The 25,480-nt window shown below is 42.5% G+C and overlaps 1 protein-coding gene across 1 annotated transcript in view; it reads left to right on the forward strand.

The window, feature by feature from the left end:
- The window catches only part of TEX11 (testis expressed 11), a 358,563-nt gene that overhangs the window by 82,849 nt on the left and 250,234 nt on the right, over window positions 1–25,480 (forward strand). The window contains exon 8 of the mRNA XM_088444985.1: window positions 13,255–13,340. Within this exon, the coding sequence (XP_088301111.1) occupies window positions 13,255–13,340 (86 nt within the window). The remainder of the gene's footprint in view (window positions 1–13,254; window positions 13,341–25,480) is intronic.

The raw sequence follows: 25,480 nt of genomic DNA on the forward strand, positions 1-25,480 counted from the left end.
CTCTTCATCAGGATACGCTGCAAGCTTCCCTGGTTACTGTTAATTTGCCTGCCGCCACCAACCAGCCAGCAGCTCCAGCTGTCCCTGTTCCACCTGCACCATCTCATTTGCACCTTCCGACTCCCAATAAGTTTGACGGGAACCCCAAGTTGTGCCGAGGGTTTCTCAACCAGTGTGACGTCCACTTCACACTACAGCCTGCAAACTTTCCATCTCCAAAATCCAAAGTGGCATATATAGTGTCTCTACTGACCGGTTCTGCCCTGGACTGGGTTTCGCCTCTCTGGGAGAGGTCCGACCCGTTACTAGACAACTACTCTGGATTCCTCACGTCCTTCCGGAGGATTTTCGACGAGCCCGGCAGAACAACCTCCGCGGCGACGGAAATCCTGCGACTTCGCCAAGGGAGCAGACCAGTCAGTCAGTATATCATTCAATTTCAAACGCTGGCTTCGGAACTAAAATGGAATGAAGAAGCCCTGACTTCCACCTTTTGGAATGGATTGACAGATCGCATAAAAGATGACCTCGCCACTCGTGATCCGCCGGCTACTCTCAATGAGCTTATCTCCCTTTGCAATAAAGTGGATTTGCGGTACAGAGAACGCCAGAGTGAAAAAACTAGGGGAGATCGCTTTAGGTTCCGGCCGACCACTACTCCAACCCTCCCTCCGTCTGAACCTGCGGGTGATGAACCCATGCAGATTAACCGGGCCCGCCTCACGGTAGAAGAACGGCAAAGATGCCGACGAGAAAATCTATGCATGTACTGCGGGGAGACCGGTCATTTGGTTGCAGCCTGCCCACGTCGTCCGGGAAACTCCCGATCCTAATCTGTGCCGGAGACACCAGGTTAGGAGTGATGTCCCCGTCTCCATCAAAAAATGAATCTACCCTCTCCATTACTTTTGAGATCACCACTGGTTCTAAAACTGTTCTTTCTCTCCTCGATTCAGGGGCCGCTGAAAATTTTATCACCGCTGAACTTGTCCAGAGGCTCCGGCTTCCTGTCTCCTCTCTTGACCACACCATCACGCTATCTGCTGTAGATGGCACTCAGATTACCAACGGAATCGTCTCTCAACGTACCCTTCCTGTGCCAGTTCGTATCGGAGCTCTCCACACTGAAACTATCCGATTCCTAGTAATTCCCAAAGCCTCCCATGAGGTCATCCTTGGATACCCCTGGTTACGCAAGCACTCCCCCAATATTGATTGGGGCACCATGCAGATCTTGTCCTGGGGAGAAACTTGTCAAGTATCCTGCCTTCCTCAAATCAAACCCGTCAAAGGTAGTTACATTGCAACCACTACTCCAATTCCCTACCAGTATCGCTCCTTCTCCGATGTCTTCTGTAAGACCAGAGCCGATATTCTGCCTCCTCATCGGGAGTGGGACTGTCCTATTGAGTTGATTCCTGGCAAAACTCCTCCGCGAGGTCGTACTTACCCACTCTCCCTACCCGAGACTGAAGCCATGTCAGCATACATCCAGGAGAACCTGCAAAAGGGGTTCATTCGACCATCCTCCTCACCGGCAGGGGCAGGATTCTTTTTTGTGTCTAAGAAGGATGGAGGCCTGCGTCCTTGCATCGATTACAGGGGCTTAAACGATATAACCATCAAAAATCGCTACCCGATACCCCTCATTACCGAACTTTTCGATCGAGTAAAAGGTGCTACTATTTTTACCAAGCTGGATTTAAGAGGGGCCTACAATCTCATTAGGATACGAGCCGGGGACGAATGGAAAACAGCATTCAATACTCGAGACGGGCATTTTGAATACCTGGTAATGCCTTTTGGTCTCTGTAACGCTCCTGCTGTGTTCCAAAACTTTGTGAATGAGATCTTTCGGGACTTATTATATATCTCTGTGGTAGTATACCTCGACGATATTCTGATATTCTCCTCCAACATTGTCAGACATCGATCCCAAGTCAAGGAGGTGTTAACTCGCCTACGAAAGAACCACCTGTACTGCAAAGCTGAAAAATGCGTATTTGAAGTTCCCTCAGTTCCCTTTTTAGGTTACATCGTTTCAGGTGCCGGCCTTGAAATGGATCCCCAGAAAGTTCAGGCAATATTGGATTGGTCTCGTCCGAATTCTTTGAAGGCAGTACAAAGATTTTTGGGCTTCGCAAATTATTATCGAAGGTTTATCAAAGGGTTTTCCACTCTCATGGCACCCATTTCCGCCCTAACTTGCAAGGGGGCAAATCCATCCCGATGGCCTCCAGAGGCTGAAACTGCCTTTCAACTCTTAAAGCAAGCCTTCATTTCCGCCCCCGTGCTGAGACAACCCAACATTAACTACCCATTCTTTCTTGAGGTAGACACCTCTTCTGAAGCGGTAGGGGCAGTACTATCCCAGAAACTCGAGGATAGCAAGTTTCATCCCTGTGGCTTCTTCTCAAAGAAATTTTCCCAAGCAGAAAACAATTATCCCATTGGAGAGCAGGAATTATTGGCTGTGAAACTAGCTTTTGAAGAGTGGCGTTATCTTCTTGAGGGCGCAATGTATCCCATCACAGTTTATACAGATCATCGGAATCTCCTATACCTAAAAAATATTCAGTGCCTGAGTTCCCGCCTGGCTCGATGGTCAATATTTTTTTCTCGTTTCAATTTTACTTTAACTTTTCGCCCAGGCTCACTAAATCAAAAACTAGATGCCCTCTCTCGATCACTCTCCTCCGACGCATCTTCCGAAAGTCATAAGGAAACTCCAGTTCTAGACTCCAGAGTATTCACTACCACTTGCATTCAACCTCCTCCCGGGAAGACATTTGTGGCCTCAGATATGCGCAAGCAGCTTTTGAAGTGGGCTCATACCTCTCGTTTTGCCGGACACCCGGGCATACGCAAGACCTTGGAATTCCTGCAACGATTATACTGGTGGCCTGCTATGAAGTCGGAAATTGAAGCTTTTATCGCCTCCTGTCCACAGTGTGCTCAACATAAAACATCCAGACAGGTTCCTGCCGGCACACTCCTACCTCTGTCAGTACCAACCCATCCTTGGACACACCTTTCCATGGACTTTGTAACGGATCTACCTGTTTCTAATGGGTTTACCACCATCTGGGTAGTAGTGGATCGTTTCTCCAAAATGGTTCATTTCGTTCCCCTCAAGAAGTTTCCGTCTGCTCCAGAGTTGGCTCAGTTATTCGTCGACAACATCTTCCGTCTCCATGGACTTCCAACTGAGATTGTTTCAGATAGAGGGGTACAGTTCGTAGCCAGATTTTGGAGAGCTATATGTTCTATCTTTCAAATCAAACTGAATTTTTCAACAGCTTACCATCCTCAGTCTAACGGGTCTACAGAGAGGGTCAATCAAGACCTTGAGACTTTCTTAAGAATTCACATGTCTTCATCACAAGACAACTGGGCGGACACCTTACCCTGGGCTGAATTTGCCCATAACAGCTCCTATCATTCATCTACGGGGCAAACCCCATTCTTTGTAGTTTTTGGACTGTATCCCAGAGTACCAGAGTTTCAAGAATTGCCAGTCTTCGATGTACCAGCAGTGACCTCCACCCTACAGAAATGCTCTCAGATTTGGACTCAGGTCCATTCCTCCTTACAAAAAGCCTCTCTTCGATATAAATTAACAGCGGACAAAAAAAGGAGAGCGGTGCCCAACCTAAAAACAGGTGACTTAGTATGGCTATCCACTTGGAATCTTCGCCTTAAAGTGCCGTCTATGAAATTTGCTCCTCGTTTCATCGGTCCTTTTCCCATCGTTCAAGTGATCAATCCAGTAGCCTATAAATTAAAACTTCCGTCCTACCTCAAAATACCAAATTCCTTTCATATTTCCCTGCTGAAACCTCTCATCCGGAATCGCTTTCGCAAGACTCTGCCACGCTCCCTCAAAGTCTTGACTGAGAGGGGTGTAGAGTTCGAGATCAAACAGGTCCTGGACTCTCGTTTTCGTTATGGGCAACTCCAATATCTACTGGATTGGAAAGGTTACGGTCCCGAAGAACGTTGCTGGGTGAAAGCTGAGGATGTCTACGCTCCTCACCTAGTGCTTAAGTTTCACTCTGAGAATCCTGGTAAACCCAAGAAGTGTCCAGAGGCCACTCCTAAAGGAGAGGGTACTGTCACGACCAGGGGTAACAGGCTGCTGAGATCGCGGCGCTTACCGCTCCGGGCGCTGTGGCATGGTGTTTCCAGCAGAGGTGCAGGTTCCTGGAGAATAGCGCTGGGTGCTGTGAGTCTCCGCAGACCAAGGGCTTCCATCTGGAGGCAGGTGAGAGGGGCTGAGACTGGCAGAGCTTCCATGCTGTGACCACTGGGCGCGGCCATCTTGGATTTGGGTCACATGTCTTTTCTGGCCAATCAGGTTCAGTCTTGGCTGGGGAGGCTAGCAACCAATCCTGCACTACCTGAGGGTACTAAAGGGCTGTCCAGAGGCTCTTTAGTTGCCAGTGCAACGTCTATCACAGCGTCTGCTGTGAGCTAGTTCTCTGTGCTCCTTTGCTCATTTAAAGTGTCAGTACCAGTGTGTTTCTGCAGACTCCCAGCAATTCCAGCAATACAAATAAGCTGTTACAGGGTTATTCCTCAGCTATGCTATCCTCAGATGCATGTTTTTTATCCATTAAATATTTTTATTTCGAGACTACATTGTACATATTCTTTCAACCAATTATTACATTTATATGCATACTTTATCCTATGTTTATCCACCATTTACATAATTATTATATTCTTCACATTTATCATTTTATACTCTTTACATATTTCATAAAATTTTCATACATCAAAATATTTCCTCCCCTAGTCGTATCTTTTCTTCCTCATACCATTCCGTTTGTCTCACTTCTTCTCTTGGGGCATTTTTAACTTGTTCTGTTAACTGTTTGATATATAATACCCATATTGATAAAAATCTGTTCACTTTTTTTCTTTATCCTTTGACATTTCTATCCATTCCATTCTGAATAAATATATAACGCTTGTACGCATTGGTGTTATATGTATTGGATTTTTCGATATCCATTGTGCTAATATTGTTTTTTTTGTAGCTGCGATAATTTTACTTATCCATTTTTTTTCCCCTGCTGTCACTTTATCTTTGTTTTTTGTTTATGACGTCCCATATTGCCCATTCTGACGTTAGTTCAACTGTTTTACATAACACTGTTCTAATATACATTTGTACTCCTGTCCAAAGTGCTTTTAATTCCCTACATTGCCATATACAATGCATTATCCCTGCTTCAGGTTAGTTACATTTATAACATTCAGAATTTAATGCCAGCCCCATTTTATATTTCACTTCTGGAGTTATATATGCATTATGTAGTATTTTAAGATGCATCTCAGTGTATGCTGCCGTTGGAAGTTGTTTATTTAATTTTACTATATTTTTGATCAGATTTTCTATGGTTATATCTGGGAATATCTCCTTCCATCTAGCTATTCCTACCTTTTCCGTTTCCATATTTATTATACTATGTATCTGACTGTATATTTTTGATGTTGAAATTACCTGTCCCGAGCGGCGGAGCAGCATGTCATCTAACCCATTTTCTAGACCCACACCAAGTGTTTTTGTAATTATCATATTAACATAGCTTCTTACTTGAAAATACATAAATAAGGACATTTCTATTTGTGGAAATTTCACCTTAATGTGTTCATGTATAAAAAATTTTTATTTGTCTTATCAAAAATCTGATGTATATATCTTAGTCCTTGATTATACAATTTCGTGTACAGTATATTACTAAGCCCCAAGTGAAATCCCAGATTATGTCCAATAGGTAAAATAGTGATATATTAGAACTTAGACTATTATGTGCTCTTGCCTGTTTCCATGCCAAATATGTGGTATATATTAAAGGATTTTGTTTTAGTTGTGAATTATGTGTTAATGTTTTTGTGTGTAGTACACTCACTAGTGATTCATTTGGGCAAAAGGATTGTTCTACTTTAGTGGTAACAAGTTCATTTGTGTCTTTTATCCAATCCACTGCATATCTGTAATTTGCAGCTATAGCATACGTTTTCAGACATGGAAGATTAATACCACATAAATCCGTTGGTAGAGTTAATTTATATATCAATATTCTTAATTTCTTTCCTGCCCAAATAAATCTACTGAATGCCTTACGTGTAGTTTTTAAATCCAGTTTAGTCATTAGAAATGGCAACATTTGGAATAGATACAAAAATCTAGGGAAAGTTATCATTTTACTTAGTTTGCATCTTCCCAGGTATGTAAGGGGGAGATATTTCCATCTCTCAAAGTCCTTTAATGTCTTTTGCATTATATATGGAAAATTTGCAGCATATAATTCCGAGGTACAAGCTGTGATGTTTATCCCTAAGTATTTTATACTTTCTCTTGCCCATTTAAATGGGAAATTATTATTCCATCCTTTTTTAGCCATTGGGTGCAGACCTAATGTTTCTGTTTTATCATAGTTTACTACAAATCCTGATATTTTGGAGAATTCTCCCAAAAGATTCAAAAGACCTGGGATAGTCTCCTTTGGGTTTCTAATGCATAATAACAGGTCATCCGCATATGCTGATATTTTTAGTATATTATGCCCTATTTCCACCCCCTGCCATTCTTCCATTAGAATACATCTCCTTATACATGGGTCTATCGCTAAATTAAATAATAATGGTGAGAGTGGGCATCCCTGCCTAGTCCCTTTATACATCTGAAATACCCCAGTATTTAATCCATTAATTGTAATATATGCCATTGGTTCATTATACAATAATGTAATTAATTTAATAAATTCCTCACCAAAATTTTTGCATACATAAAACTCTCAAAAGATGTGGCCATGAGAGCCTATCGAAATCCTTATTGGCTTTACAACTAACTACAATGGTGTTTTTATCTTTGTCCTGTTGCATTTTAGTTAATACCGCAATTAGGTGTCTCATATTATTAATGGAATTCCTACCTTTTATTAACCCTGTTTGTGAGGGACGTATTAGTTTTACCAATATCTTTTGCAAGCTATTGGCTATAATGCTCGTAAGGATCTTAAGATCCTGATTGTCACGACCAGGGGTGACAGGCTGCTGAGATCGCGGCGCTTACCGCTCCGGGCGCTGTGGCATGGTGTTTCCAGCAGAGGTGCAGGTTCCTGGAGAATAGCGCTGGGTGCTGTGAGTCTCCGCAGACCAAGGGCTTCCATCTGGAGGCAGGTGAGAGGGGCTGAGACTGGCAGAGCTTCCATGCTGTGACCACTGGGCGCGGCCATCTTGGATTTGGGTCACATGTCTTCTGGCCAATCAGGTTCAGTCTTGGCTGGGGAGGCTAGCAACCAATCCTGCACTACCTGAGGGTACTAAAGGGCTGTCCAGAGGCTCTTTAGTTGCCAGTGCAACGTCTATCACAGCGTATGCTGTGAGCTAGTTCTCTGTGCTCCTTTGCTCATTTAAAGTGTCAGTACCAGTGTGTTTCTGCAGACTCCCCTCTCAGCCTTGGTGCAGTTTGCTCCTGTTACTACCTGTCTCCTGATCCTGTCTACCTGCTATACCCAGCCTACCCCGGGTCTCTAAGTTCCGCCAGTGTCTCGCAGCCTGGTTCTGATCCCGTCGCATGCCACTGCTTCATGAGTCATACTCCCCTAAGGCCGACTGCCTTCAAGTACCAGCAAACAAGTCCTCATTCCTCATCCGACTCCACTCCGGGTCCAAGCGCACGCCAAGCCGTGACACTGATTTAACAACGATATTGGGTGATATGATTGTCTAGTTGGCTCTTTTCCTGGTTTTAATAGCAAGATGATCCTTGCCTGGTTGAAGTCTCTCGGAGCATCTCCTCCCTTTAATATATGATTATACAAAATCATCACGTATGGTGTTATTTGTTGAGTCACCATCTTATAGTAGTCTGCACCAAATCCATCTGGACCTGGTGTTTTATTATTTTTCAAGTTTATTATATTTTCTTGTATTTCTTTTTCTAATACTGGAGCCATTAGAAGCTCCCTATCTAATTCAGAAAGAGAAGGCATTTTTGTTCTTTCAAGAAACCTCAAACCTTCATCAGGATCATCTCCCTGTTTTGCATAGAGTTCTTTATAATAATCTAAGACTACCATTGCTATATCTTCTGTCTTATCTACTTTTTCTTCTTGCCCTTCTATTTGTAGTATAAATGGGGTTGCTTTTTGATTACGTGCCATACTTGCCAAAGGCTTACCTGTTTTATTTCCCCATCTATAATATTTATATTTTTGATGGTCAATATAAAATTGGGCATTCTCTGTACGTAATAGATCATATATTTGCTTATTATTCTTATATGCTTGTCTTGTATTCTCATTATCCAGCTGTAATTATTTATTTATTAACAGTTTCTTATATAGCGCAGCATATTCCGTTGCGCTTTACAATTGTAAGTCATTATAGGATTTTGTTAGAGCTCTACTAGCATCTATAAATTTCTAATTAAATTGTCTTCTCTTCCTCGTAACATGCAATCATGTATCCTCTCAATACTGTTTTACAGGCAGCCCAGAATAGTGATATATCTTCTTTTATCTTCCGCATAATTTCCAAATTGTTCTTCCATATATATTTTGAAATCAGAAGAAGACAATAAGTATCCTGGGAATTTCCATTTATAAGATGCTTTTTTTGTTGTTATTAATTGTAACTTAAACCATGTAGGTGCGTGATCCGATATTATTATGTCTTCTATCTTTGCGCTTTTAATCCTTGATATTAATGTATTACTTATTAACCATATATCTAATCGTGCAAATGTGTGATGTGGATTGGAATAAAAAGTGTATTCTCTTTCAATAGGATGGAGATGCCTCCACTCCATGGGACTATTAAAGACAATGTATCATCTAAAAGTTTTAATGTTTAAGACATGCTGCCCCGCCACTCACCAATTCGTCCAGATCTATCCAATTCAGGTGTTATTGTAGTGTTAAAATCTCCTCCGATGATAATCGCCCCTTCTGCCCATCCCTGTATCTTTACCAATATATCTGAAAAAAAAACATCATCACCTGTTGGGGCATAGATAGTTATTGTTAATAATTCTCCTTCCAAATTTACTTTCACCATTATATATCTTCCCTCCTTATCTAGATGTGTTTTTCTATAATCTTATACCTCAGATTTTTATGGAATATCACAATCACACCTCTTTTTTTTAATAACATGCTGCTTTATAATCCCCAATCCAGCTATCTCGGATAACATTATTGTCACACTGTTTCCAGTGTGTTTCCTGTAATACAGCAACATCAGGTTTTATTTTTTTAAGCTGTTGCATTATTTTTCTTCTCTTGATTGGAGTATTAAAATCTCTCATATTCCATGTTACAAAGTTTATTTCTTTTTTTCAACATATCTTTATCATTTCTTCCCATCTACAATTTATTTCACATATCTGGCTTTGATTTTGACTCTTTAAACCTTTCCCTCTTCTTGTCCCCTCAGCTAGAAGTTTTACAATATTTACCTTCCCCCCCAATTTTTCCCATTAAATACATACAATATGCAAAAAATCTTTCCCTTTCTCATTTTTATTATCCCCTTCAGTCTTCCCTTTTTTACCCATTTTATCCACCCTTGTGTAAAATAGAGAATTTCCTCCCTCAACCATCTTTAAGTACATATCTTGAAATTTCCTTCACTTCCCAGTGCTAACTCTGTGCATTTCCCCCTACCTCCCTCTGTACCCCATTTCTAGTAGTTATAGAATTATTAATCCTGTCCACAAATGTTTTCGCCATTTTAACTGATTCAAATTGTTGCTGTTTTCCATTATAAAAAATCTTTAGCGTAGCCGGGTACATCAATGCAAATTGTATACCCGCATCAAATAACATTGTACACACTGGGACAAATTCTTTCCTCTTCATGGCCACTTGGTATGAAAAGTCTTGAAATATAAAAACCTTGTGCCCGTGATATTCAAGTTTTCTTATTTTCCTGTATGCTTCTAAGATCTGTACTTTATCCATATAGTTCAGGACTCTCATAGTTACTGGGCATGGTCTATGAGCCTCTGATGATTTTACTTGTCCTATACCATGGACTCTCTCTATAATAACTTTATCATCTGGTAGATTACATTTTAGTTGTGATGGTAACCATTTTGTTACTAGATGGTATAAATCCTTTTGGTTTACGGATTCTGGTATACCTATTAGTCGCAAGTTATTGCATCGGTTTTGATTTTCGAATGCCTTCATTTTCTCTTGTAATTCTTTTATTGTTGATTCCATTACACTTGTTTTTCCCCGCTCTGTGTTTGATTCATCTTCTAAGTCAGAGACACGTTGTTCTATTTCACTAAGTCGTTTACCATGTTCTTTAAATTGGAGTGGGGTAGCATCTATTGACTCTTTTAGTCCTGCCAATTTTTTATCCAGAATAGGAGAGATAAGATTACAGATCTCTTAAACTTTTGCCACCGAAGCTGCACTATGTTTTTCAGGTGTATTAGACTCCTCTCTCACATTCTAGTTTTGTCGTGTTGCCGGTGACCCTGGTGGTGAGATTATGGCCATCGTTTTATCTTTCCCCTTTGCATTCTGTCCTCCTTTTGGGCCTCTTTGTTGTTTTACAACATATTTTTCAATTCTATATTATCAATATTAGCCTTTACACATATTATGCTTGAGTTGGTATTCTCAGTACTCTCTCAAGTATGTTCTTTCCCCCACCTGCGGTGTTATTAGCAGATCTTTTTATTAATAATAATAATACTCTCCTTTCTGTCACTATGGCTCTTTTTCCAACCTTTCTCCTCTCCCTACGTGTCTCAGTCTTTTAACAGAAATTCTCATTTAATCGTATTATAGATATCACCAGTCCACTCATTGACTGTTAGATATCTTTTACACCTCCATCCACCATTCCACCTTCTGATTTTCCGGTGGTCGCTGCTCGCACTGTCCCACTGCAGCCACGTTTGTACCTCCTCAGTTGTACAGCCTACCAGCAGCAATAATCCAATACCCTCCGTCCAGCAGCCACACCTGTGTTCCACAGCCCCGTCTATGTCTCCTCACATGCTCTAGCCTGCCGTTTCTGCCTACCAGGTAAGGGGAGGCTTGCTGTCTCACTGCAGTCACACATGCACCGTCTCAGATTCTCCAGCCACCGCTTCCACAGCCGCTTCCACAGCCCGCCAGCAGCACCAATCCAGTGCCTTCCGTCCAGCGGCCGCGTCCGTATTTCACAGCCCCGTCTGTGCCTCCGCGCGTGCTCCAGCCTGCTGTCTGCACTGTCAACACACAGCCGTCTCTCCTCCCAGGCCACCAGGTAAGGAGAAGCCAGTTGCTTTCCGTGCCTTCTGCTGTATTTGCGTCATCACCTTCTGCTGTGGTTGCGCCATCTCTCTCCAATGCCTCCTTATTGCGCGGCTGGACTCCGGTGTCGCCGCAACCATCAGCTGGAGACTGGTACCACGAGGTAGACGCCTCACTTCACAGATGTTTATCCCGGGGACCCTTGGTTGGCTTCTGGGCCCAGATTTCTCCCGTGCTGGTCTTGGGAGCTCACTTGCATGCGTCCGTTCCCAACGATCCGCCCACCGGAAGTCTCAGATGCATGTTTTTAAACTCACTTCTATTAAATTTTTTTCTTCCTAGTAACTGAGTAAACTGGTCATTTCTTACATATCAATAACTTACATTTTATTTTTCACACAATTTTGTCACATCATTTATATATATTGTGTATCATATTACATTTTAATGACATAGAATAAATGTTTTTCATCCCATTTATTTTTACATATGATCTTCAACAACCTAAATTGTAGTTATACAGGGATGGGTACGGGATGCCGGCGCTCCGGATATCGGGTGTCAAATCCCGACGCCAGCATCCCGACAGGGATAGGATACTGACACTTGTGGTAGGTATCTTAACCCTCCCCCACTCCATACCCTATCCCTCCCTCCCCATACCCTAAACCCAACCGTCCCCCCCCCCCCCAGTGCCTAACCCCACCCCTAGTGCCTAACCCTAGACCTCCAATCCCGCTACTTACCTTCGGGATGCCAGTGCCAGGATTCTGACAGGTGTCGGGATTCCGGCGCCAGTATTCTAAGCACCAGCATCCCCTGTGTGGGATACTGAACGTATCCCGTTATCCATTTATGTCATATATTACATAGAGATCTATTCATTAAAACTTAATTTATACAAAAGCAAGTAAAAATTTTTATATTTTGTAGAAATTAAGTATTGGGACCATTCATTATAAATGAAACGCAGGAGATATCATGGATATCTCCTGCTTACCTTTCAGTCAAAATTTGGCCCGCTGTTCCCATACACTAGTATGGGGACCTAAATTTATCAATCTCCGAAAATATTAAATTTTCGGTGCTTGACTGCGGGAACATTTGCCATCTTCATATGGCCTTTGTTCCCACACCCCCGATGCTTCCCTATGGGAAGGAGTCCCGGTCACAGATGCCTCCCAAGTTCACAAATGCACAGTAGCACTGCTGAGTCAGACGCGGCAGTGCTAAGTTTCACCGCTATTTTAGTGAAAGGATTAACAAAGATAACATTAACATAATGAATAGGCTCCTTAATCACAATTCTATGAATGCTCAAAAACAGAATACTTGCTCTTCTTTGATTATTTCAGTTTACTTTATTCTGTGATGTACCTCATTATGCACATATGTAATATCTACCTGTACTGATCAAATGGAAAATAGAAAGAAATATTGATATAAAGTGTGGATGTATACTTCGCATTTCTCAACATATGAGCCTTTTTGCACAGAGGAACGATTGCTTTGGCCAGGGTATACATTACTCTTCAAGTGTACCTGTTACTTTGAATTACCATTGTTGTTTTTTTTGATTCACCAGCTTATAATAAACTACTTATATTTTACTCTTCGTATGTCTAGAAATTATTTGGGACAGCATTTTAGTAATGTATAAAAAGCATTGTCTTGTCTTTGTACTTTGAAGAGAGTTTGTAACATACAACTATCTAGAAAAATCTGTTGTGATACTTTAAAGACATGTCCCCTTTAAGAATGGTTTGGGAGGATCAAGTACCTCATTCCACAGAATCAGCTTGTTATACAGCATAGTGCATTGTATCACATTCCAGTAACTAGAGTCAACTGTGTGCTGTTATCCTGGAAACAATGTAATACTTGTTCTACATCCATACAGTCTAGATCTGAGTCACAGTAATCAATTGTATAGTGTTTAATTATATAGCTTACTGATTAACAGCTCAAGTATTTTGTTTTTTAGGCTGTCTACCTATCTATTCTGTGCTACAATTTTGGAGTAGAGACTTATGAAGATAAAAGATATGAGCAGAGTTCCTTCTGGCTGAGGTACAACAATTACACCAATATTTGACTGTTGCAATTTTCCAGTGCCATAACTGACATAGGTCCTGATTCATCAATTATCACAATTGCAACCATGCACGCAGATCGGTCGATGTTGCGTACTGCGCATGCGTATGCACTGCAATGCACAAGTTAATATTGTGCTCGCACTGCGATCTCTCGCGCAGCTACAAAGCCATCGCAGACAGAGGGACGGGACATCAATGTTTGGGGTGGTGATGGGGGAGTTGTCAGAGAAACGCAGGTATGCTCGTTTGAACGCCGTTGCATGGGCATGCATAAATTGGCCACTGCTACGGCATATACACAGCTTGAGTGCTCACTGCGTGCGACGAGGTAGCAATTTCTGAATAAGGTCAGACCTGTTGTAATTGTGCGTTAGGGGCCGATGTTACTTGATGTTCCCAATGTATACGCAGGACTGCAAGGTATTACAGATGTGCGAAAGCCGTTTTTGCGTCTCTATGCTGGCTTTGGGCGTCTCTATAATAGTTTTGCGATTGCAGTCATTAGCATATTTTTGCAACAGACCTGCGTGCGTAATCGCAATAGCAATCCGTAGTGAATCAGGCCCATATTACAAGTCTGCTGCTTTGCTAGGGCATTTAGGTTATTTCAGTTGAAGTTCTCCACAGTCATAGAAATTCTCATTTAGATTGTATCTATAAAACATGGCCAAAGCTATTAAATTTGTATTATCAAACTTTTACAGGCATGGAAAGTAAAACTGGTCAGACCACTTTTCTTATCATGAGAGAAAGCGAGGTCCCTTCTGAAGTAACTACAATGCCTTTCTTTTAGGTTAGCAGAGTCCTGTACATTATGCTATGCACATTCTCTCTTAATGGGCAATGAAAATACTTAGTTAATGTATATATAAATGGGGATTTCTGTTGCATTTGGCCATACTTGAAAAGTAGCAAAAGTAAATTTGATATTTAAATAGTTCCTGGGGGAAATGTCGCCATCTTAATTGTTTTAAAGCTATGAATACAAGACCCCAGCTATAGTATTCGTCAAGTTCAAAAACTGTAGCCAGGCATGCTGAAAAATCTAAATGGTTGTGACAGGCAAGATCGCTGCAAATGCTATTTGGACGGGAATGCGGAATAAAAGAAAAAAAACCACAAACCTTCAGTAACTATTTGATATTGGGTCCGGTCCTCTGGGGGTACGGTTAAAGATGGCAAACCTAGAGAGGAAAAAAATGCCACACTTTAATTTCATTTAATTCAAATAAAAGTGTGAAACAGAGGGCCTGATTCAGACCCGCTCGCGAGCGGGTCGATGGTCCCCGACTGCGCATGCACCACCTCCGGCGTGCGCATGCGCGGGACCCGTACTGCTCGCTACAAGGCGTGGCGGCTGTCTATGTTGATTGACAGCTCGCCCTGTTTTGTAGGCGGGGAGGGGGGGGGGTGGCTGCACAAACAAAGGCGTTCCCTTGGGAACGCCTGGCGTATGTGGGCGGAGCAGGAAGTCCACTCGGGTTTGTGAGAGCTGAGACCCTACCACAGGGTCTCCTCGCACGCCCGATGGTCGCGATAATCGCCAGGCCATTCGCAAAAGCTGTAGGTGGTCACCCACAGCTTAGCGAGTGGCCTGAAGGCCGAAAAAAAAAAAAAAACGCCGCCCTGATTCAGAGCAAGCGCTCGCAAACAGCGAGCGGCTCTGAATCAGGCCCAGAATCCCTGACTTAAGTCTTACCTGTTATCTCGTTTCTGGATTGATCCAACGTATTCTGATGGGAAGTAAAAAAAAGAAATAAATTTAGTGGTACATTTACTAACCCAAGGTTTGTCAAAGCCGACAATGATCAGCAGCTTTGACGGATGGATTTAAAACAACAACTGTAATAAACACTAAACTAGGTTTGTTTAATATTTATTTATGTTGCCGCTTTAAATACATAGGTGATCATTGGTGGTTATGACAAACTGCAGGTTAGTAAATCTACCCCTTAGAATTTACAAAAGTTACTCCAAAGAACCCAGGCCATGCAATGATTTAAAATCAGGCTATTCGGCTAGATAATAGCTGGGCAATCAATCAGTAGCTATGTTTTGTCTTCAAGATAAGATATAGAAAATCAGGAGCTGGTGGCCAGTGTGTAGGAACTTAGGAGCTCATTCAGACCCGTTCGCTAGATGTGTTCGCTCGCACCCTGCGTATGCAAATCCAGTGCACGCCCAGCAAAGCAGGCAATTGCAAGGCATTAGCACGCCCACTATGTTTTGGCGTGCGATCACTTGTGTATGCAAACGCCCACCGGCTATTCATAAGATGCCCACTTGCGCACATCATCTCCTGGAAGCGCATGAAACCATTGGTACATCGAGCACTATCGGATGCGCTTGAGGTTGACTATACCTGGCCGCAAGCACTGCACGCCTCTGAAACAGCATTGAGACACTCAGGCACGCCTGCGTTCACACCTCCACTCCTCCGTTTCTAGTGGTCTGCCCCTGTCACCACCCACAAACGGCTTCTCTTGTCACTCATTCTGCTGGGCTGTCTATGTGCAACGAGCGAACGCATTCGGATCTTTCACAGTGGTTTGCGCACGCGCAATGTGATGCATGCGCAGATCGCAACTATCGGTCAGCTAAGAGCGTTCGCATCCTAGCGAGAGGGTCTGAATCAGCTCCTTAGTCTTCACACTCATCTGGTGTCCAGTGCGTATAGGACATATCATTTGGTGATGAGTGTATAGTAGGACTTCCCACATGTTGGCTAGTAGTGAATGGCTGGGCTTTTCACAAGGTAGTTCCTATAAAGCAGGGCATCCAACCTTCAGGATAGTATATAGCATGATGTAACATCTGGTGGTTGGTGTCAAGCAGAAGCTCCACCTCACTGTCCGCTGTAGGTTTCATGGTTGCTGTTATGGACGTTTTGAAAAAAAAAAAATAAATAAAATCTTAAAAATAATTGGACCCGCATATATATTTATAGACCTTTTGATTAATTAAAGCGTAGAGCAAGACATTTTCATCACATTAGATGAAGAGAGGATACTTGAAATAGATAAGGTTTTCAATAGCTTTTAACACAATTGGAAACATGGCTGCAGAGCCATATTGTCATGTTTTATTTTCCTGGCTATTCCCAACTTGTTGGCTTCATGCTGATATTCCTCAGCAACCTTATCATACTATTTCAGTCAATCCAATACCTTCCTGTTCAGCTCCCATCTCTATCAGTGCTCTGCGAAGAAAAAGAACCTGACTGAAACATGATATGCAAAACAGACAGGGGCATATTCAATTAGCTGCGGGACTTACAGGTAAAGTGCCCGGAGCTGTTCAATTACTGCCCGTTGTGCTCGCACCTCAAGAGGGTGCAAACAGAAATCTGCTTTAAGTGCACCCTCAGGGTTTACTGCACAGGATAACTACATAGCTATGGACACTTAGGGGTAAATTTACTAAAGTTCGATTTTGATTTTTGAGTGATTTGGCATTCGATTTTGCATTTGTGTATTTACTAAAGGCCAAATCGAATTTAAAACCGAATTTTACTCAAATCACACTCAAATCGAACATCGGAAAAACATCGGTACTTTTACATAGACCAACACACAAATCCCTTATTTACTATCATTGGATTTGAAATCAAACACAAAATCGAACTTCAAATCCCCAAATGAATAGACCTGCTTCATGCTTTCGATTTGAGCAGGGTTAGGGGTGCCCTGCAGAGGGGGACCCCTTTATTGGGCTGACTAGTGGTCAAGGCTGATGCTGCGGCTGGGGGGCCCGGTGATAGGGCTCCCCTGGCTGTGGCATCAGACCCCCACTAGAAAGGGTCCGGTGCTGGTTCTGGAGATTACAGGGGGACCCTACGCAATTTTTTCCCCGTAATTCCAGAACCAGGACTGGATCAGAGCCCAGTGCTGGTTGCGCTAAGTTCAGTAGAACCCTATGCAATTTTTCCCCATACTTAGACAACCAGGACTGGCTATGAAAAGTCTGGGGCTGGTTCTGTTTTAGGGGGGGACCCCACGTAATTTTTTTTCTAAATTTAACTGTTTCTAAAATTGGTAAAGTGAGATACATGCATGCATCTTACTGATGTATGCATGTATCTGTGTAAAAACGAACTGCTCATGCTGAAATTGAAAGCATTAAGCAGTTTTATTCAGTCAGGGATTTGCAGTTTGTTTTGAAGTGGGATTTGCTGTTCGATTTGTGCATGAACATGCCAAATCGAACAGATAATATTTATTAGACTATGCCAGCTGTCTGCTGTATGTTATTCCTGGGAGGATATTATTTATTAGATTATGCCAGCTGCTGTTTGCTGTATGTTATTCCCAGGGGGGGAGGGTGATGGGAGGATAATATTTATTAGATTATGCCAGATGATTGGTGTATGTTATTCCCGGGACGGGAGGGGGGGGGGTGATGGGAGGATAATATTTAATAAATTAAGCCAGATCCCTGCTGTATGTATTTTGGCTCTGCATTCGTGTTTTGTAGGTGAGCGCTGCCGTGTGTGTATGTGTATCTGTCTGTGTCAGTGTTGTGTAGTGTGCAGGGGGGGAGGGGTTATTTTGATTGTGCAGTATCAATGCTGGGGGTATCGTTGCTTGTTTCAGACAATGATCAGACGATCGTTGTCTGATCGTTCTGCATATGCTGGATCGAGCATCCAGCACATGCAGCAACACCCCCCCCCCTCCACTACTGTTGATCATGGGTCCCTATAGTAAACAGGCTAACATGGTCGATATTGACCATGTTGGCCTGCATGCATGGGCGATTCTAGATATCGTTATCGACCATTCATGCCCGCTCATTGACCATTGTTTGAGGGGGCGTTAAAGTGTACGATTTGAGCGATAATGATCTGATTGTTATAGTTTAAATCGTACACTTTATCTGACCGTGTGTACCCACCATTAGTATGTGGTAGGAATGTGTTTTGTTTTCATCCATGATCATACCATATAATTTTAATATTTTTTTTTACTTATTTTACTTTAATTGTATCTTATAGAGAAGTCACAAGTTGTTTCCGACATAAGAACAATGTCAAAGCGGCCACGTAAACAAAAGGGTGCTATCCAGAAATATTTTAAAGCAGCTTCAAAAGCTACAGCGCTGCCATCAGTGACGGCTTCCACTGCTTCTGATAGCTGTTTGGTAGAGCACCCTGGCACAGTTCTTTTGGAGGTAGACTCAGAGTGAGGCAGGAGCATCCTCTGCTGAAATAACCACATCAATAATATACTTAAACGATTGTCCAGGTCTTTCAGAAGGATGCTCAGATAATGAGGCAGACACATGGAATACACCGAGTATTCTATTTGTGGAACAGCTTAATCCATCTCAACTGGACATCAGCATTGCTCTATCTCATTCCCTTAGCGATGCAGAGAAATTCAATGTTCTAGAGAATTTTTATAGACCCCCAAAAGATTTTACATTTCCAAAAGAGCTGATGTATGGGAGCAACATAAGTTCCAACATGACTTTCTGTCACAATTCAAATGGCTGGCATATGCCAAATCCCTTGATGCTGGACTTTGTGTTTTCTGTACTCTTTTCTCTCTGCCAAGTGATGCAGCAGAAAACGTTGTATCTGTGCCATATTCTAACTGGACAAAAATGGTTAGTGCATTAAATAAGCACCAAGTGAGTTTAACCCATATGAATGCTGTATCACTAGGCACAGAGTTTAAAAACACTTATAAAGGGACTCCAGAAGCCAGTGGACCACCATCTATTTGCAGAAACGGGTAGGAATTTTGAAGAAAATCGAGCAAAGCTTAGACCAATAATTAGCGCCATCATTCTGTGTGGGCGACAAAATAAGAGGCCACAGAGACAGTGACGCAGGTGACTCTGCTAACAAAGGCAACTTCAAGGCTATATTAGATTACAGAAGTGAGGGAGACAGTGAGTTGAGAGAACATCTAAGTAAGTCAGCCAAAAATTCAAGATACACTAGCTGGCGGGTTCAAAAAGAAATCATAGACATCTGTGGAAACATTCTGACTAGGATGATAGTTGCAGATGTGGATGAATTCTTTACTGTCATAGCTGATGAAACAGCGGACATCAGCAATAAAGAACAACTAGCACTTGTCATTCGATTTGTCAGTAAAGAAGGTTTAATTAGAGAGGAGTTCCCAAGATTTAAAGAATGCAGCGAGGGGGTCACTGGGCAAAATATTGCACAACAAATCCTCACAGGCATTAATATGGCCGGACTTTCTTTGAACAAACTTCGTGGTCAGGGATATGATGGTACAGAGTCAATGGCAGGGAAGGTGAAAGATGCTGCTGCAATTATATCTCGGCAGTACCCAAAGGCGGTCTATACCCATTGCTGCTCCCATGTTTTAAACCTAGCCATCATGGCAGCTTCTAGTATTCCAATGGTGAGGAATATGTTTGGTGCTGTGGATCGAGTACACACGTTTTTTGACTCTCACCCAAAACGCCAAACTGCTCTTGAGGCTGCTATTTCTAGTGAGTGCCCAGAAGCTACAAGAAAAAGGTTGAAGTCTCTGTGCAGGACCTGTTGGATAGAACAACATCATGCACTGGAGACCTTCCTTGACTTGTATCCTGCAATAGTGAAATGTTTTGTGGACATTTATAATCCAGCATCAGAAAATACAGCACCCTGGAGCAAAGATAGTGTGGTTGATGCCAAATCTCTGCACCTTTGACCACATCATTACTTTAGTAGTAGTACAGCACTGTATGTCATTTGTTAAAGGACTTACTGTCTTACTACAAGCTAAAGCAAATGACATTGTGAAGGCCTGTTCTGCAGTTGAGGTTCTAAAAGTTACAATGGCAGGAATCAGACAGGATATTGAAAATGCACATGCCATGCTCTTTAAGAAAGCCAGTGATCTAGGATTAATGTTAGGAGTTACACCTAGTCTCCCACCTACCTGTGGTCATCAAACCCATAGAAGCAATGTGCCAGCAGAAAATCCTGAAATCTATTACAGGCGTGTCATTACTGTCCCATATCTTGATCACCTTATTACAGAGCTTGATGTTCGCTTCTCTGATCATCAGACAAAAGCCATGACAGCACTGACCATCATTCCATCTGTAATTGTTACAGACAGTGCAGATCAGAGCCAAATGATAACTAATTTCACTAATATGTATGAGGAAGATCTTCCTTCTCCAAGAACATTCCATGTTGAGCTGATGCTATGGAAAAATCATTGGAAAGCTCAAGATACTGCCATTCTCCCCTCCACACCTTTTGAATCTCTTTGCCATGCTAGTAAGCTGGCATATCCCAATATAAACACCCTACTTCAGATATTATGTGTACTTCCAGTCACTACCTGTGAAGCAGAGCGCAGCTTTAGTTCTCTAAAGCTTCTAAAAACCCATCTGAATGGTTTAGCTTTGCTCCATATACATAATAAAACCCCTCCTGCTGTAGATCATGTCCTGGCAGAGTTTATTGGCCTCCATAACCGTAGTATGGAACTGGGACATATTGCCATTTAAAGTACTGTTAAATTACTTTACGTTTGGTTCAAATGTTGAAATTGCACTGGTAGTTTAAATTTTGTACGTACATACTGTTACACATTGTGCATAAGTAAGCTTTATGCCCAGATGCCTTGTTATTTATATTATTTATATTAAAACACTTGAAGTACACAATAAAGTGTATGTTGCAGGCTTATTTTGGTTAGACGTTTTTGTCATTGGGTCTGTAACCAATTATTTGGAAACCCCACTTTCAAAATCCTGCGTTTGCCACTGGGTTTGAGGTGAGCTAAATCGCACATAAAAATGAAAGTAAAATTGAATTTTGATAAATATACCCCTTAGTTCTCAATCTATGCCTTACCGTGCGTTAGCCGTGGGGTGGGGCTTACCGCAGGATATAAGGCTTACTGCGGAATATAATAGCCCTGGGCAATAAAAGCCCTCTGCTTATTGAATATGCCCCACAGTGTAACAAATGCTTGAGCCACATTTGTCAGGATCCATTAAATGGGTCTTTCTCGGATTTCAAGTTCAAGTACAAATAATAAAATAGCTTTTTTTTATTTTGTCAATATAACATGGTATTACACTTTTATCAGTTGTTTATTGATTATTTATTTTGATATTCAAACTGTACATGCAGGGAATGGGATGTTTCATTCTAAGTCTAGTATTTGCAGTTATGTTTCTAGTGCACTTTACAGTAATTACAATAAAATAAGGGTAAAATACAGTAGAAGTTGATTTTACTTACCAACATTTCTCAGTTTGAAGAATATCAGTGATACTGAGTTTTTATTATAATTATTTCAAACTAGTAATATGGAACTGTAATATGCCGGATCATCACAGCCCACCCTCCTGCAATACTTACCTGTGCTGGAGCAGGGTCCTCCTCTGCAGGTCTGTACACTGTCCATTGCGGCAGTAAGAGCTGTTGGCGTGGAGTGGGTCTTGCACCTCAGACACCTCCCCGATCCCAATGTGCATGTCGGTCTCAGGCATTCCATTCTTGATAATTAGATGAAAGTAGGATTTTGTTTATTTATAGTTACTGTGTGAAGTGCTAGATGCATGCAGATATCTATACTTTCCAATCTGAGCCATTTGCAAAATAAGATAATGGGCTCCTCCCATATTTCTAAAAAGTTTATTAGTGACCTAGGGCCTGATTCAGACCCGTTCGTTATATGCGTGCGCTCGCAAGCGCCCCGATGTTCTGCGTACGCGCATGCGCACACTTTGTTCTGTGCGTGCGTGAACTACTCACTGCGATCGCATACCGCTCGCTCGCCTTGCAAAGACAGCCCAGTGGAGCTTGCGGTAGGGTAAGGCTACCACAAGCACTGCGTTTGCATCCGATGGTCTTCGATGTACCAGTGTTTTAATACACTTCCTGGAGATGACGTCAGCCAGTGGGCGTCTCTACATACGCTAAAGGGTGTCAGCATACGCAGAGCGATTGCTCGCACAGCCAAAGTGGGTGTGCTTATGCCTTGGCGAGCAATCGCATCCCATGACGTCAATTTGGTAAATTTGCATACGCTCAGTGTTAGCGTACGCATATAGCGAACGGGTCTGGCTCCTAGACCGAATTAAATAATTACTGTTAGGAGCACATTGAACATAAATAATTTAATGCAATCCCATAGAGATGAGCAAAATTACGCCATATTAATCTTAAATATAGTTTTTAGTTGGAACAGATTATTTAGCAGAGATGCAAAGTTCTGGCTATACAATATTCACGTTCCACTCTTGATTTGCTCTTCGGCGGAATGCCATTTTGCACTGTATTTTTATATTTGCATTTGCGATTAGTGCTTAAATAATGGTGGTCATTCTGCTATGTTGTGTGGACGGGGTAAGACTAGCAACACTTCAAATTCCACCAGTAAAGCTGCATACACACACAACGATTTTCTGAACGATTATCGTTTAACGATAATCGTTTGAAAAAATCGTTCACTTTCTGAGTCAAACGATGAACTATTATCGTTCATGCGCGTTCACGTTTGTAGTTTGTAGTTCATTCAGACTTGTCAACTCAACGATTTTCATTAAGTTAATATGCAAAAATCGTGTGTAGTTCAAAAAAATCGTTCATTATACGTTTAAAAAATCTGACAGATAATCTGACAGATAATCGTTCATAAAATCGTTGGTAACGAAATCGTTGTTTGTGTATGCAGCTTAAGTCATGCAGAATTTCTCAGCACAAAGTGAATATTTTGTTGAATAGTTTTTGAAAATGTTTCTAATCTCTGCAACCCCAGAGATTGGTAATGGAATATAGGTGGTAAACTCAGGAGTAGGCCATTGCTTCAGCACTAAAACTGCTGTTGGAGTGTTTATAGTTTTAATTTGCCTTAATTTTCTGGGACATTTCCAAGTTTTGGCTCTGGAATTTTTTGGCTGCCAGTTATGATTTTAAGACAGACCAATTGAAAGTTTTGTTACTTTGGATTTCAAGTACAATCACAGCAGGGCTGTCCATTAATTTGATATATTGTAACACTAAGAACATATTCAACTAGCCGCAGGTAATCTGCGCAGTCTGCTTGCGTCCTCCGGAAGTTTAGTAAATGATACATAAACAAAAATATTAAAACGAACATCAGAGCCCTTCGCCAGGCTAGTCTCAAAGGGTCATACATTCTTACCATCATCTAATTCTCTTATATGCTCCATGTGCCAACACTATTAATTAGAATACTTAATAAAATATATATAAGTAGGCTTGCCAGTAAATACTGCATTGCTCTACATCACCAGATTCTTAATCTGTTTAATTAAAGTAATTGTTACCTTAAACCAGGGATAGGGAACCTCAGGTCCGGGGGCCATATAAGGCCCGCGGAATCATTTGGTCTGGCCCTCTGAGTTTTTTTCTGCTAGACTCATCTGGCTAACATGGTGCCTAGAATGGCACCCTGCAGCCAGAATCTATGCAGCAGTGCCGCCTGGAGCGTCTTTAGGACACTTCAGATGGTCACACTGCTGCCCTTACAGCTCCCTGGAACATCCTCAGGATGCTTCGGGCATTGCTGTGATCACCAGTGATTGTGGCCCTGCCCCTGTGTGACATCACACGGAAGGACGTGGTCTGCATCGGGCTCGCAAATAATGTTATATATATCAAAATGGCCCTTGGTAGATAAAAATAGGTTCCCCACCTCTGCTTTAAGTGATCACCTGTTAATGAGTGATTAACCATTTCAAGGACAGTAAACCTTAGGTAAATGATTATCATGATATTGTATTTTTCCTGTTCCATGCCCTGTATATTAAAGTGTCTCTTAATTACACTTTTGTTTTCCAATACTGTTATCTATTAATGTAATTGGAAATCCTCTCTGTAAATCTAAGTAATTATAATTAGTAATGCTGGTGCTGGAGAATTGTGTCAATATGAATGTCACATAATGTTAAGGTCATGGGCCTGATTCTGAGTCAGACACAGTCACAGCCATCCGTGCGCCTTTTGCCGTAGTGCACACATCTTCTAATCCCGCTTCAAGTTCTTCCCTGATGCACATCTGTGCTTAAGAAAGTGCAAGGTGTGAGACGCCCACTCACAGCATCTATAGTGGCTGCATTACTGTCTTGTGCATATTTAAACGCACCATCGGTCACCCCATTGAAACTTGCACCAGCCTATGGCAGGTATAGTTTCTGGTCTGAGCAGTATGGCTTCCATTGTGTGCGGTTAAGAGCAGTGTTCTCCCCAGGCTGTTTTCTGCGGGCGCATCGCCCGGCAGAAACAGCCTACCACCCGGCACTTTCCCCCGCCGCATTCCCAGTCACCCTTGCCGACCCCTGCTGTGCAACGTTGGCCTCTGAAGCGACCGGAGGCTAAAGAAGCCTCCGATCGCTTCAGAGGCAAGCATTCCCAGTGATGCACTGCCCTGCACGCCTGCTAGATCTATTAGATCCAGTCAGAGCGAGGCAGCGGAAGTGGGAGTGGGAGAGCGAGCGCCGAGCATGTTAAGGTAAGTTCTGGGCTGGGGCCAGTCTGGGGGCACTGCATAAGGGACACTATTTAAGCCTGGGGGCACTGCATAAGGCGCCAGCTTGGGGGCACTGCATAAGGGACCCGACTGGAGACATTGCATAGGGGCACTACAGCCTGGGGGCACTGCATAGGGGTACTACTTCAGCCTGGGGGCACTGCATAAGGGCAAAGCAAACCTACAGGGGGCAATGCATAAAGGGGAAAACTACAGGGGACACTGTATAAAGGGGAAAACTACAGGGAGCACTGTATAAAGGGCACAAATACAGGGGGCACTGTATAAAGGGCACAAATACAGGGGGCACTTGCTATGGGGATATCTACAGTGGGGGAGCAGCCTGAGATCTGTCGGGCTGGTATGGTAAGGGAGATACCCCTTTTCCCGGCGCACGCATAATTGCGAAGGCCCCCACCCGGCTACTTCTTGATGCCACCCGACTGGAAAAAATTTTTGGGGAGAACACTGAAGAGTCTCGGTAACCAACTGCTTTCAATGACGAGAGCCAGGGCCGTCTCCTGGCACATTCCATGTGTGCAGCCGCACAGGGGCGCCGGCTGTAGAAGATCCCCTCCCTCCACCCACCTGCTTCTGTTATTATTTTATACTGTGGGGGGACGGCGCTGGA

Source organism: Taudactylus pleione, unplaced genomic scaffold (assembly GCF_031769625.1).
Source record: "Taudactylus pleione unplaced genomic scaffold, aTauple2 ptg000375l, whole genome shotgun sequence".
NCBI lineage: Eukaryota > Metazoa > Chordata > Amphibia > Anura > Myobatrachidae > Taudactylus > Taudactylus pleione.